Source organism: Physeter macrocephalus, chromosome 4, assembly GCF_002837175.3.
Source record: "Physeter macrocephalus isolate SW-GA chromosome 4, ASM283717v5, whole genome shotgun sequence".
NCBI classification, from domain to species: domain Eukaryota; kingdom Metazoa; phylum Chordata; class Mammalia; order Artiodactyla; family Physeteridae; genus Physeter; species Physeter macrocephalus.
Window position 1 is genome coordinate 126,849,034 of NC_041217.1, and position 15,962 is coordinate 126,864,995.

Here is a 15,962-nt window from a genome sequence, read left to right on the forward strand (position 1 = left end):
CCCCAGAGAAAAGAAGCATTCAGAAGAAAAGGAAGTCAGATGATAGTCTAACTCCTCTAACCTTTATGTAACTAACAGGCCAAAAAGTTAGTCGAACAGAGATTATAAAAAATATAGAAAGTACTTACCTGGACTTGAAGACTCAACAGATGGCTGAGTGGGGGAGAAAAGAACAAAAATTAGCATCTTTGTGTAGTAAATCTTTATAAACATTACAGGAATTATTCAATGACTGATATAAACACCAAAAGCTATAGTTATGTTTTAATGTCTGAATTGTCTAAGACAAACTAACACTTCCCATATAATCCCTTCTCTGACATTATGTTAACTTAAACATAGAGAAAAATCTAAAACGTTCCTAAATCTAGAAACAAAGACAATAACGTAGAATTAGATTCAGCTTTTAAAGGCAAACATGTATCTCATAATATATGTGGTTCAAGAGATATGATTCTAGATCCTGGAATTCTCTAAAATATTACTTCCTTATCAATACAGGGAAAACCCAAGGTTTGTTATCAAGCTGGTCTCTGGCTTAAAATGAGTGTGAGAAGGAAGGCAGAAACAATTTAAAACGTTGCTTAAAATAAATATTTCGTTGTAAGAAAGCAGAAGGAAAAATTTAAGTATTACTTCAGCACCAGACAGTACATTAGGTTAACTTTACTAACACAAAACATACTTAAATTACCACAGAATTAACAACCTTTCAAGCTCAAATCTGGGAAGGTTAAGTTATCTAATGGAAGATCACAAAGATTCCCAATTATAATGTTCCTTCTACTGTACCATTCTACCTCTCATAAATTTAACCACAAGCATCTGGAAAATTTAAAGATAAAATTGTTAGCAACTTATTTTAGTGTTATCACCACTTGACAGTCTGTGGCTGTGTTTTATCTAAATTCAGTTAATTCACAATTATAAACAAGTCATCTGCAAACATCAACTCCTACAAATTCAGTAACAGAAATTCAAAAGATGCCTCAAATGACATAAACTTTATAACTGAAACCTTGCCTATTCATTTCAAGCTATCTATTTCATGCTCATTAGAAGTCAGAGATGCTGGAAGTCCAAAAGCACTAGCAAAACGATAGAGATAGTCTAGTGTTTTCCTTCTTTCTACTAAGAAATGGGGCAGAGAGGGAAAAACAAAATTGAATTGAGCAAAGTGCCCGATTTTTCAAAAGCTAGGCATCTAAGACAAATTCTTATAAGGTGTTAAAAGTCCATTTTGAAAACTGTCCACATTATGCTATTGCAGTAAGTATGCCACTCTAGAGTCCACGTGGTGACTTAGATTGTTTTGAGGCATGCTTTTTCAAGGGTCCTATTTTTTTCCTTTTAATTCTTACAAAAGAATGGTTCTTGCCTATAGCACTGTCTCATTCTAACAAAAGACCAACAGTATTCAGTATTACATATTTTCAAGTGTCACACCATCTTTACTTAAAAGTTACTCTGCCACAACACAGTGAAAACAGTGCTACTGTTAAATTTGGTTCCTCCAATGGGAAGCTGTAGAGCAGGGTAACAAAGAATGTAACCATAAAACGGGTTTTTAGCTTTCTTAACATCTTTTGAACAGTTATACACTTCTAGCTCAAAATAGATTTAACCACCACACAAATTATTACACAGCAAATCAGTATTTTAAAATATTAATCCACTTCTACTTCATACTTTATTTCCTAAGTTTAAGCACAACCTCTGTTCAAGGCTACAGCAAAGTTAATGACTATCTTCATCTGGTCCCAGGTTCACTATCCACAGAGTAGCCTTACAATGCTGTTTTTCCTTTTTAGTAAACTTCTGAAATTGGTTTGCATGGCATAAACAAAAAAAACCCAGGACTTCTTTCAAATTAGCTAAAAAGAAATAGCTCTTTGAGCATTTGGTTCTTTTTGAACACTTCAATAATTATTCCGTTTAACAATCTTCTGATAAAAAAGGCTGATTAAAAATAAGTTATTCTACAGAAGAAGAAAAGGTACATTTTCACAGATGTTATTAGATATTGGCAATAACAGAGATACTGAATTGCGACTGGCGTCTGTATTTGTATTTGCGTTTGTAAGACGCCTCAGACTGCACTAAATGCCAATAAACACCACACTGTTGTTTTATTGGTAAATAGTTACCACTTTAATGTTCTGAAAAAGGCCTGAAATATCTTCCATTTATTAAGATACCAAATGTTTAGAGGACTGATAGCATTTGTAAGTATAGCTGGCATAAGGTAGAACACTCAGTGCTCAAAGATAGCACTAATCATATTATGTAAGACATACTAGAATGTTTTAAAACCATGATTTGATGGATGGTATATCTAGATTAGAACTGAGGGAGGGGAAGTAGGAATGGTTTGCCTACAGATACATATTTTAGTATTCCATGTTCAAAATTAAATTCTACTGTATCGGTTTGATGAAGACAGGAGTGAGACCGGTTTCCTGAAAGTTAATTATATCCAATTAAATCAAAGATGAGCTTCTTGAAAACAGGCATTTGAAAATAGTGTATACTGTAAACATTACCTTTGTCCAACCAACAAACTAAATGATTATCTTTCAAATGAAATATGAGTTTAGTATCATAATACAGGAAACTTTAGTATGAAATGAGGGCATTTTTTATTTATGTATTTAAAAGAACAGCAAAACCAGCTTATGTTCATAGAGCACTACATATTTTCAAATGCATAAAGTTACCTGATCATAAACCTGACAATAAAACCTGCCCCACCTACCTCATTTTATAGATTAGCAAACCCAGGGAGATAAACTGACTTGATCAAGGTTCCATGGTTGGTGGTAAAGGTAAAGCCTAGGATCTGATTCCTTCTATACTTCCCAAGGAAACAACTATGTTAAAAAAAAAAATTATCTTTACCTCTCTCCTCCTTACTTTCTCTTTCTTTTTAAAATGGTTTTCATCTACCCAAAGCATGTTTAAAAATGTGACTGCAAGTTGTCATCTGTCATGTCAGACTCTTATTTATGTCACATTAGGAACTGGTATCTCTAACAATACCCTCCAGAAAAACCTGCAACATCTACCGTTAATGACTACAGTAAATAAGAAAGGAAGAAGGAGGGGAAAAGTAAAACTAAAGCTAAACAGGTAATAATTTGTAGCAATACCTATTTTTAGCAAAAGCTCAAATTATAAAATGTAAGCAGTAAAGAAAATTTTTACATTGGGGATTAAAATGTACTCATACATTACTGGCAGAAGTATGAGTTAGTTTAAGCATTCTGGAGATCATCTTGACAACATGAACTTACCCTACTGATATGCCTAAAACAGCACACCAAGATACATGTATATCATTTATCACCACAAAGTTGTCTATAGCAAAGAGCTGGGAAAAAATTTAAGTCCATCCTTTAACTAGTCAGAAATGAAATATAGTTTCTCCAAGCAATGGAACATTATTAATCCATTAAAAAGAATGAGACAGTTCTGTTTCTGTTGATTGAGAAAAAAATGCTAAAATATATATATATGTATATATAAGTACATGTATCTGGATAAAGAGACAGCTATGTTAGGAGTAAAACGCAAAGTATAGAGGAGAGAGTAAATTGGGCTGGAATATACATAAAAAGTTTTCCCCCAAAAGGATACACAAGAATCTGTTAACAACAGTTACCTCTAGAGTATGGGTTGCAAAAAGAAGGCTTTTTTCATTTTATACCTTTCAGTACTGTTGGAATTTTTTAACCACTTGCAAGCATTACTCTTTGTTTTTTTAAAAAGAAAGTCAGTAGAGATTATCTCGTGGAATTATGAGCTATTTTCACTTTCTTCCTTTACTTTTAGATTTTCAAGAAAACCTAGTATTTGCCTTTTTTTTCTTTTTTAACAAGTTTGTATAATTTTGAAAAATAACCTAGTGTTCTTTTAGGTACGTACGTAATGGTTTTATCTGAGATGGAAAACACTAGAGAGACAGAATATGAATAGGCTAAATCAAATTAAAGAATGAACTCTGTTAACTTTTATAGCAACTTTTATACTGCCACCCATATATATGATTCAGCTGATCAAGCTGCTAATAATTGTAACAAACATTCAATGCCTCAGATTTGTTCAAATGTTTTTCTTCTGTATTTTTCTAAACCATGGTAAGAAATATCCCATATACCAGAAAACTGCAAACTGAGAGATAAAAGATCAACTAACTAGAATATCACCATTACTAAAATGGTGGATGGAAATCACCATTTGGTGATTTAGGAATGGAAATCACCATTACTAAATTTATTTATTTACATAAATAAATAAATAAGGTAGTAAAAACATGAAGTGGTCATTAGATTCTTTTATCCCAGGCAATCAAGAGCATATTTTTCAATAAGTATAACTGCCCTAATTGTTCCCCTCAAACCAATTCTACCACCATTTAAGTATTATTACTACCTACTTAGTAATGCAGACACTGAATCACAGATTCTCACCAGGATGAAGACAGAAAGGAGTTTAGGGCCTACTCCAGGGTGGAGAAGGCAGGGAGACTGTGCCAGGGCCCACCATCTCTCTTCCTCCATACACAATTAAATCACTTAACTTTGCTGTTGGTTAACAAAGCCTTGGAGTTAAAACTAGCAAGTTTACCACAGTAGTAATAATTCAGAGGATGAACTGCTATTACTAAGCACTAGGAATTCAGAGGCCTACTAGGTTCCAGTCTTAATTGTGCCACAAATGGCACGATCTAGGACAAATTGCATACGCTCTCTGCTCAGTTTCATCTTCCCTTAGATGAAAAGATTTAGATTTCTTCAACTTTAGTTCAATTTCCTTTGAGATCTAAGTTCTTTACTTTTATTATGAATTGCTCAAAAGACATAAACACTACTGAGGAGTACTTAGCTCCATGGATGGGATATGTTTAAGATTCTTCTAAATTTTTTTTTTAATCTAGGGCTACTGGGAAAAAAAAGATGATCTCAATTTGCAAAAAGCTTTTGCGGGTTGCTACTTTATGAATTTCATATCTACATAAACCTAATTGTAAAAGTCATTCTAAGCCACGGCATAAGTTGAACAGAATGTGTCCCAGCAACAACTGGTATGTGAACTTAATCACTGCAATGAATTTGCAAATCTTTTGAAATATACAGAGACTCCATCTGAACTGTATGCAATAAATTTCTATATAGCTGATTACCTTTCACGAAGAAACACTGAAGTTTCAATGGCAGTGTTGTATTTCTGAATTATTTGGGAAAATGATTAGTCTCAAGAATTCTCTAAAAGAAATTCACTTCTATATTTCCCAACTAATCTTTCCTACCTTATCAAACACTTTGACTACTACTCCTTCTGAATTAAGCTTTTTAAGACTTGCATGCATTGGTGTTAAGCACTTTGGATAATTCCTTAATAGCTCTGTAAGTAAAAAAACCAAAAAAAGGTTTTTTTTCATTAGCAGTTTTAAGGCCTAAATTCATTGCAGTAAAACAAGTTTTGTTTAGAGTAGAAATTAACACTATCAAGAACAGCAGTCAAGATGATCCTATTTCCTTAAGAAACAAAATCCAAATACCCTTGAAAAATGCTACACAGGGAGTCTGTTTTTAAGAGAAATGGACAGATTTGATAGTGAATAAATAAGATTATGCATTATTTTTGGAAATACTAAAATACTTAAAACTAATACAGAATAGCAAATCCATTAAATTTTCTTCTCTTTATGAGACAACAATATGGCCTAGGTGAAAAGACAGGTCTTGCACTATGCTGTGGCTTTTTTTTCCTTGAAAAGGAAGTCCCTTATGTGTTTACAAACTCTGAAATAAAAAACAAATTGTTCATTCCCAAAGGTCTGTAAACCACATTCCTTATAAAACCCAAAGGATCGCCTATTTCTTCCTCTTATTCTTTCTCTCTCATTGCCTTTGTAAAACTGCCACTGCCCTGTAATTTCCTTCCTTTAAGTGTGACTAGGAGACCCTCCTTTTGGAAGGTTGATTAATAATTTTAAGGGATAATAAACAATGAGAAATATTACCAAAAAGTATTGAGAAAGGGAGCATATGCTATTACTTCTGTATACATAAGGTATGTTTTTAATGTTACTACAATTTTAATAAGCATTAAACACATACTTCCTATTATGTACTAAGATGATTAGATCAAGTATGAAAAATTAGCGTTTTGTATTCACATCTAAAGCAAATTGTATTTAAGAATTAAATATATTTCTGGAGAAACAAGGTCAGGGTCATTCTATGTAGGAAACAACAATAAAAAAGTATAGAAGCATAATACCTACATTTTTCTCTGGAGACTTATTTCTTCAGTAACCTGTTTTCCCCTTAGATTTATCAAATAAACGCATACTGTCACTTTGCACTTACTGTTATTTTATCAGTTAGTGTCAATCCTCAGATCTATTTAACCAAAAGTGCAAGAGCACGGCATTTGAATTATTTTACCACATGCTTTGTATTGGCAGCATAAAGAATGAATCTCAAAAAAAAAAGAATGAATCTCCTGAGAGTTCACATAAAAGTAAAAGCATTCTGTAATATAAACCAAGCATTTCTCCTTACCTATTTTTAAAATGACCAGTCTCTAAAATCATTCTAAAAATTTTTTTTTGTTCTAGATTTTCCGTAGGAGATGAAGGTTCCTCCACTCTTCCTCCAAATTCACTATAAATAAAACCATCTACAAGTAATGGAACAATATAAAAGATGAATTTTAAAGATACCAGGTCACTAAAAAAGTGCACTGGAAACAAAATTCAGGTTTTTTTCTCCCTGAAACTGAACTATCCATGTGTTCCTACAGAATATGAGAGTTCCATTCTCCAAATGATGTAATTTTTAAGGAAACTAAAACATACACTTGAAACTAACAGGAAATGATTAGTGGCTCAAAATATTGCTTTTCTTCTCTTACATGAATGCAACCATCTTTAATTTCTAAAACAAATAAAATGTTAAAATGCTTTTATTTACATATTAAGTTTTCAGTGTGGTAGGCAGTTAAAATTTCTGAGTAAGGTTTTTTAAATTTTAAATTTCACCGTATTTTCATACACTAAGCTATTTTCCTTCAGTAATATCTTGCTTTAAAATATGACTACAGAACTTAAAGCTCAAACCATTGTGAGCAGCACCACGAGGCAAGAAACCACATCACCTATTACAACACACTGCTGCTTACCTAATGCTCATGGGCTCCAATGAAGCCTATTTGACAAAATATATGTAAATCCAGCTACACAGAACCCCTTCCCCTCTTACACATGAAGGAAAGAAACAGTTAAGAAACTCATCAAGGCTAAAAACCTTTCAGCCCAGTGAAATAAATCCAGTCACATTTAAGTGAAATACAAAGAACTATGTTTTCTCCAACTCATAATTTCTTGAAATACAATTCTTTAACCACAAACAGCAAAAGAAATTGAAATAAATCCTAAGATCTAAATTTAGTTTTAAATCAGAATATTGAATTTTTAAAAATAATATTGGCAGCAATCAATCCTGCTACAGTAAAACCTCTTCCTCTTTTAATAGCAAATACTCCAAGACATAAATATAAAGTCAGTTTCCATAAAGGGGAAGGAGCACCCTAAGAGCCACTCCAGAAAACTGTTTAAGCTTTAGTTCCCTCCACTCAACAGGTACATGAAAAGGCCTCCAAATTAATATTCTTTTCCATAACCTATGTTTCTGCATTCCAAGGTTTAAAAAGGAGAAATTATGGCATTGATAAGTGTACTCACCACTGACTTCATTTAGCAAATAATGAATACAAAAATTGGGGTTGGATGATAAATAAAATTACCTACTTCCTGAATCTGTTTTTAGGTGCCTCTGAGACCATGAAAATGGTAATTCTCACATGAAAAAAATGGCTTTATCAACATTTAGAGTGGCTCTACTCAAAGAAGACATAAAAGTCCAAATATATCACCTATTGAACTCCAGAGAGTAAAGGATAGCGAAATTCTTCAGAAGGTAAGGGTAAAAAACGTGTTTAAAAAAATCAAATGTTTAAAGGTTTAAATCAGAGGGAAAAATTTAAATCTCCAGTAGCATATACTAAATTCAAATTAATCAACAGAGGTTGTTTGTCCACGGATCTGAGGCCCAAAAATGTAAACAATCGCCACCACAGAAAGGGGGCTTTGGCAACTCGTTTACTAGAAAGAGAGCAAACGGGGGAAAAATATAAAAATCTTCCCTAAGGGGGAAAAAAAAACTGGAAGAGAAAGAAAACAAGAATAGACAGCCTAGATTTGCAAGGGGGGTAAATGCCTGGAAAGTGATGGGGGGTAAGAAAGGGAGAAAGCAACTCTTGTGAAATGTAAAGAGAGAAAAAGAGGTTCTCCGGTGGGGGGAAGGGGGAATGTTTGAAGAAATGGGGAGACTCCCCCAACCTAGAGGGATGGATTGCGAAAGACCAGGTTTATTTCTCCACGCTCATCTGGTCACCATCAAGAAAATTACATAGTTAATCAAAGCCCGTTTTCCCCAACACAGGCAGAATGTCAGTAGCACACCGACTGGGGTGACGCGGAAGGGCGCAACAGCATCTCGGTTAGGGAAGGAAGAAACTTCGCAAGAAGAGGAAGCAGCAGCTCCTCTCTTGGCCCCTAGCACCGGCCGGCGAAGTTGCGCCACAGGCACCCCAGCCCCGCGGGCGCCCCCTCCCCCTCGCCCCTCTCCGTACGCACAGCTACGCAGCCCTCGACCCTTCAAAGTGCCCCCGAAGTCCAACTACGCCTCCGCTTCCTCCTACCCCCGGACCCATCCCAACTAAGTTCCACGGAAAGCTCCCGCCCAGAGCGCGGCCTGTTCCGGACAACAGGTGGGCAGTGGCGCCAGCAGGGCTGGGCCTCCCCTAGCCAGGCCCACTCCACTCCTCCCCGGCCCGGACCTGGGGGCGCCCGGCTCCGGGACGGGGAGGGGGAGCTCACTCCCTTACCTCCGCCATATTTGCCGTACTGACGGGTCACATCTCCGCGGCGGCCGCAGCTGGGTCACGGCCAGAACCCGGATGTAAGACTCGGCAACGGGACTCCAGCCGCCGCCGCCACCGTCTCTGCCGCTCCCGCCGCCGCTGCCTCGGCGGGAACGCGCAGGAGCCGCCCGAGCGCGCCCACCACACCCCACTCCGCCCCCTCGCGGCGCCCGGGCTGAGCTGGACTGGAGGGAAAAGGCCGGAGCGCGCGCGCGCCCCCGAGGCAGCCCTCCCCCGGAGGAGCGCGGAGGAGGCGGAGCCAAGGTGGGTGTGGGGGGAGGCGGGCATCTTAGTGCCCGGCGCCTGCCCTAGAGGATCCGCGACTCCAGCCCCCGGGAGAGGGCTCCAGGGACCAGAGAGGTCGAGGAAACTAGCCAAACTAGCCGCGTCCTGCATTAATATCGCAGGGGAAAAGATACATTTCACACGTAGGCCTTTTTTGAAGTGCATTTGTTAGAAAACGGATGTTGTTGTGATGCAACAGCTGCAACTAGTGCGCTTTGAAAGCGGTTATCCCTTGACAGATATTTCTCTCGTTCTTTCCCTACAGGAATTGTAAAATCCCATGTACCAAAATCTTAGAGGTCACAGCAGAGATTAAGAAAAGGGACTGTGCTAGGTAGACTGCTATCCTCATATATCATTTGCTTTTCCTCACACACCTTCTGCAATGCCAGTAGCAACATAATTGTGCAACGGCTGAATTCTGCACAAATAGAGAAAATTTTTAAATGTGAAATATTGAAAAGCTGCTCTTTAATAGATATAAATAATCTCCGACTCGACTGCATAGATGGAGAACTTGCTTATGTGCAACGCCTGAAACGCCTGCAATTTAAAAGTTTATTTTAATGTATTGGCCTAGAACTGCCAAGTGGCTTTGGTGACAATTCTGATGACTGCCAGAGCCAATGATTGCAAAATAACAAACATGTTTCACCTCCATTACTAAGGCAGATACTGGGTAATGCAAAGGCAGATGCTGGGTAATGCAAACGTGATATTAGAACGTGCACTAACACATTTTACCAAACCAGAAGTTAGAAAGTCTTATTTCATAAAGAACCGTTTTTCCCCCAAATGTTCAAGGGTTCTTCTTATTGCAATTTCAAAAATGACTACCAAAATCAACAAGTCATATATGAAACTCATTCATTCCCTCCAAATAATGTGATGCCAGCACTACAATATATTGCATAAATGTGCACGTATACAATTTTTCTTTAAACTAATACTTAACTTACAAGGAATATGGGGAAGGCTGTTTTAAGTTATTTGTATTCCCTTAAAATTCTAGACTCTATTAAGTAGCTTCTTATTTCCAAAGATTCAACATTAACTTGAAATTCTTATGTCCAATAATAATTTGTGCATGAATATTTTGTGCATTTATAGGTATATGAAGTAGCTGCTAAGTAAGGACATTACCTGGTAATATGACAGGAAAAGAGTCCACAGACAGTCTGTAAACCAATTAAACATAAACATCTGATGCACATTTTCTACTGAAAGAAAAGCAAGGGAAAGAAGAGAAAGGAAAACTTTAAGGTTCCCAAATCTACAAACAATTTTTACCATTAACTGTACTGTACAGTATTTTCATTTTATTTTTTTAGAATACTTATATAAAAGTGTTTTTCAGGATTCCTTGAGCGAATAAATATTTTAGCATAGGTATACAGTTTCTAAGAGTTACCCTGTTGAATTACCTTAGTCCTTTGGACTCGAAATAGAAATGACTTTTGTATAAGCCAGTTCATATTCAAACACTTTTCACTTTGAGATGCTTGATGGAAACAGCTGTGAAGGCAAAGAACAATGTATGTGCATAGACCTGAGGTGGGTAAAGATAAGAAAAATAAGGGGCCTAGAGGTAGAAACTCAGGCTTTATAAAACCACCAGTAGAAGGAGAATTATCCATTTAAATACTAAAGCTAATATATGAAATTTAGCTTGTTATCAAAAGGAAAATTAAAAAGTATTGTCAAAATGCAAGGTACAGGAATAACTTGCTTAAGCCTGTTAAATCTTTGATTCTTCAGTTAATTCATCAACAAGAATCCCAATTGTGATAAAGAGCTGGGGATCACGGTCCCTTAAGCTACTGAATAAATAAGCAACTGAATAAATTCTGAAATTGTCAGGAATATCGAGGTCTGGGACGTATTTGAATAGATATCCATCTTACTGATAAATGACTTTTAGGTTTATTAATATTGTGTTATCAATTTTACTATTTTTATGTGGCATTATCGTTTAGGGGAAAGATTCCCTCTACATTTTTCTCCTTCCTTTTTTTGTAAATGTGGGTTACATGATTTTTATTTTTAGGTTCAGATATTCTAAAGGTAAAAAGAAACAGCTCCAATATTGTAAGTCATTGGTAACATTATTATTGAATTCAGTATAGTTTTACTCCCCATTTTATTCTAGTGCTATACTTTAAAAATTTTAAGAAGCCATCTTAAGGAAAGCAAATTCTCAAAACGCTTGCTTACCTCTTCAGTATCAAATATGTAAAAATTAACTATTCATTAGCCATAGAATCTTAATGTTGGATGGGATCTTAGAGGTCCTTAGTCAATTTCTACACTGTCTAGGTAGGAATTCCTCATTCTGTTTCCCCACCAGGCTTTTCTGCCTAAGCTTAAACACCTCCAATGACTCACTGTCTCATGAAAAGGCTGCTCTTTTCAAAAAAAACCTCTAATGTTTGGAACATTCTTCTTTTTAACAAACCAGAATCTACCTCCTTGTTATTTCCACCCATTACCCTGAGTTCTTCAGCACTTTGGATTAATTCAACAGATGTCTTCTTTGTATTCAAACACTCAATATTTATACTTGGGTTAACAAAAAATAAATCTTTAAAGCCTATTGATACCAGAGGAGCTGAAAACGGGACATTACAGAGTTGAAAGCATGAGAAAATTCACCGTTGCCTATGAGCTGTTTAAAATTATTACGGTTTATAATCTTTATTTTGTGGTATCAAAAATGGTAGCTGTTAGAATTGTGTAGTAAAACGTTTACAGTTAAGCTAAAAGGTGTGGTTAATTCCAATTATATGTGAGGTTTGTGGCTAATGTCCCAAAACAAAAAAATCACTATACAAAGCCTGAATAAATGCCTCTTTAGCTCCCATTCCCCACCTAAAGGCTTCCTTATTTTCAGGCAAACTAACATTAACTTTTACCACATGAGCTACTCAAAACTGCTGTTATATTGGGAAATTATTTTTAAGCAATTTACTGCATACTCCATTAAAAAGTTTTAAACAATTTTATAGAGGCTGCAATACACAAACATACATACACACACACACACACACACACACACACACACACGAACCCCTCGAAGTTATTTGGCTATTAACAAAAGCATTTTAAGGTCTCAATTTTTCTTCAGCCAGTACCCCAAACTAACCAATAAGTAAACCTGGCAATTTACACATACCTAAGAAATATAACCTTTTATTCAGGACCAATACCTGATTCAAATATAATGTATACAATATAAACATGTTATGCACTTCAAAAAGGTACCTCTCAAAATGCACCAAGAAAACAATTCAGACTCTGGGGCTGTTTGAATGAAATAGATTAAAACAGCACATTCAAAACCCTAAAACCAAATTCTGTATCTAACAATTTTCAGAGTCCATGAGTCCCGTTTGAGATTATTGTGTTAACTATTTCCTTAAATTTTTATTTAAAAGTGACAGCCTACACATGATGTGCAGGTGAAAATTTATGGATAACTATACTAATTTGGTTGAAGTTAGCTAAATGTCAAAAAACTTCACCTATTTTTAAAATGTACATTTTAGATAAATTGAGTTTTATCTTCACTCTAGCAGGCAAAATGTAGGTTACAAAGCAGTAATGCATTACATTTGGAAGCCCCACATCTATGACAATCAGCATCATCTTTTTGTTAGTTTGACTTTTATTATTAACGCCACCCCAAAACACCTATATAGCCTTTTGGTTCCTCAAAGAACAGTTCTGGTTTTTCTTTTCACATTTTTACATAAAGAGTTTTATCCAGTGGCTCCATTTTATCAGATTATCACAAACTGATATTTTGACAGTTTTTGTATTGTTGACATGTTATTTTTATCTCACCCAAACTCTGGAAATTATTGGCCCATCAGCAGTTCTCAAACACTGGAAGAGTAATATAACATTTGTATTACTTGAGGGAGTGTGGACTTTCCCTCCCTTAATCTCCAAGTGTGCCCCTGCCTACCAGCATCACATCCGTCTTGTCTGCATTGAACCTCAACCAGTTGGTTCTTAACCACGTCCGAAACTCAGCCAGGCACTGGGAGAATCGAGCCACCACACCATCTGGATCAAAGGAAAGAGAGCCTCAGTAGTAACGAGACTAGAGACGATGATAGTACAAGCTCACCATTCGCCCTGTCTGTAATTTTTAAAAAGACGGCCAGGAATTAGGACAGGAATCCCATGACAATTTTAGAAAAACATTAATGAGTCTTGAGTCATGCAATTTGTAACTGATGATGAAGGAATAAAAGCGATCCAATAAATAGGTCGCCTCATTCCACCCATGATTGAAGAAAGGTTCACTCAAGTCCGGGTCATCTTGTCTAAGCGGCCTCAGTAGACGGGCCAATCTTGGAACTGCATAAGCTTTTCTGCAAAATTAAGAGTTTTAGCGTTGGAAGAAGCTTTAGGTATGACTGGGGCCCCAGAGAGAGGTAATGACTCGCCCAAGGTCACACAGCTAACGAGGACTAGAGATGGTCTCCAGGCCAGAGATCTTTCCACCAAAAGCTGAAAGAACAAGGCCATTCAAAAGCTGGGGAGGCATCTGGCCCCAGGGATCCTCCCAAGGGCTGGGAAGACCTCATTCCCTCACAACAATACCCTCTTCGAGCCTCTCTTCCCTCCCTCACTCCCTCCGAAAAGGGCCGGTTTACCCAGGACCCTGCTCACCACAGGCGGTTGCAGTGGGAGCAGGAGCCTTCCCGGGCTGAGACAGAACCCGGAGATATTGCGGGAAAGAGGCGGAGCCACAGCGGGGCGGTCAGCTTGACCCCACCCCGACCGCGTTCCGGGGCCGACTGGAGAAAGGCGGAAGCGGACAAGGCGAAGCGAACTCACTCCGCAGCGGACTCCCAGCGCGCCGCGGACGCCGCCACCGCTAAAGCAAAAGACCACTCTGGGAAGGGGGTGGATGGCGATGGGGAGCTGCGCATGCGCCTTGGGTGGCCGGCGCCACTCTGGGAGGGGAAGCGCGCCCGGCGCGCTCTCAGCCCCTCCCCGGAAGTTAAGGGTCTTCCGGGCGGTACTCTGCAGTGGGGGAGGGGAAGGAGAGAAAGGGGACCGAGGACACCTCGGGAGCCCCTCCACCCAAACAGAGCTAGGAGAGGAGAGATGGTTTATGGAGGCTGCACTTACAGCCGCTGCCGCTGCTGCCGCCGCCACCTCCGCTGCTGCCGCCACCGCCTGAAGAAGCCCCATCCATCCGCCTGCAGCCCGGGAGACTCAGAGCCTGGGAGGGGCCTAGGGCCCGGGCCGTCCGCCTCCTTCTTCTAGTCGTCGTCCGGGGCTTCCTCTTGCTCCACCAACCCTCTGCCCTCCCCTCCGCCTCCGCCCTCCTCCTCGGCTTCCATCCACCAGCCAACCGCGCGGCCGCTTGTTGAGCCAAGGCTCCACTGTCTCCATGACGCCCGGCAAACATTCCCGTGCCGTAGCCGGAGCCGCTGACGCCGGGGGTTGGGGTACAGGGGCTCCAGAAGCAGCCAGGGAAGGGGGTGGTCGGCTACTCCCCACCCAGTCGCCACCATGCCCATCTCTCCAGTAAACAGCCGCAAGCAGCCGAACGTCGGGGTGTAAGTTCCGGCGCTAAAACCTTAGTCCATTCCCCTGGGTCCCGGAGGGATCCCTTTTAGATCTTAGCTCTTACTGCATCTGTGTTCAGTTGGCAACCCTCGAATCTCCGAGGCGGCAATGTCTCCTTCGTTGGCCTAGGACAGCCTTTTCCAAACCTCTACTGCTGTGCTTGGTCTTCGAGAAAAGACTTAGTTTCTTGAGAACCACCCTTCCTCCTAGCACTCCTGTTTGTTTGTTTTTTTCCCGGTCTGCAGTCTCCAGCTTGTTGCCTCCAAGCTGTGCCCAGATGTTCAATCCTCTCAGCTTCTGTGAGCCACCAGACCGAACATCACTATGCTCTGTAGTTGAGGTTTTTTTTCTGCCTTCTCATACCATCCTGCCTTAAAATTCATTCCAGCTTACAGCTTTCTTTGTTGTTTTGCAGCAGTTGGACGAGGGGCTGGAGAAAAGCATACAGCTCTACAGATGTCTCGCTTACAACTTCAAATGGTCCCTTAGTCCAGCAATTACACTGAAGTTTCCTAATTTATTAACTCTCCCACACTTCCAGACCACTTTTGTTCTCTCTTCTCAAACCTTCAGCATCTCTTCTATCCAGTCTCTTCCAGATCAGCTAATCTTTCTTTAGGACAACTTGTTGAAAAGGTCTTGGGAGAGAACCTTCTGCTCTTTCCTGCATATGGTACTCAGGTTTATTGTCCATCCTATTGCTCCACAAAAAATAGCTTTTGTGAAGGTAAGCAATAACTGTCCAGCCAAATACAGTGGCCATTTCTCAGTTTGTTTCTTAACTCACCCATCAGCAGCTTTGATCTAGTTTACCACTTCTTGAGTGTTGAATCACTTCATTTGGTTTCTGGGACACCACTCCTCCCTAATTCTCCCCTTGGCTTATGCCTACTCCTTTTCAAAATACTTTGCTGGCATCTCTTTATCTCTCCCGTATCTAAATATTGGAGTGTTGATGGGATCAGTAAACCTCTTCACTATTTTTTGCCTTTAAAAGTCACCTATTTACTGATGGCTTACAAGTTTAACTCTCCAGCCAACACCTCTCCCAAGAAAACAGACTTAAAATCAAGCAGCTGTGCTTAAAAGTTAATAGG

General features: G+C 38.8%; 2 protein-coding genes across 3 annotated transcripts in view; one reads left to right on the forward strand and one right to left on the reverse strand.

Moving 5' to 3' along the window:
• Positions 1 to 14,704, reverse strand: part of MIER1 (MIER1 transcriptional regulator) — a 74,791-nt gene extending 60,087 nt beyond the window's left edge. Inside the window, exons 1-4 of one of the 2 annotated variants that reach the window (XM_024119588.3) lie at positions 14,422 to 14,704; positions 13,244 to 13,344; positions 10,420 to 10,493; positions 129 to 153 (exon numbers count right to left, since the gene is read on the reverse strand). In XM_024119588.3, the coding sequence (XP_023975356.2) occupies positions 129 to 153; positions 10,420 to 10,493; positions 13,244 to 13,344; positions 14,422 to 14,704 (483 nt within the window). Of the gene's footprint in view, positions 1 to 128; positions 154 to 8,955; positions 9,135 to 10,419; positions 10,494 to 13,243; positions 13,345 to 14,421 lie in introns of those variants that run through there. The other variant, XM_007109068.4, reaches the window with a different exon arrangement.
• Positions 14,687 to 15,962, forward strand: part of DNAI4 (dynein axonemal intermediate chain 4) — a 100,950-nt gene continuing 99,674 nt past the window's right edge. Inside the window, 2 exon segments of the mRNA XM_024119870.1 lie at positions 14,687 to 14,741; positions 14,744 to 14,855. Of these exon segments, the coding sequence (XP_023975638.1) occupies positions 14,687 to 14,741; positions 14,744 to 14,855 (167 nt within the window).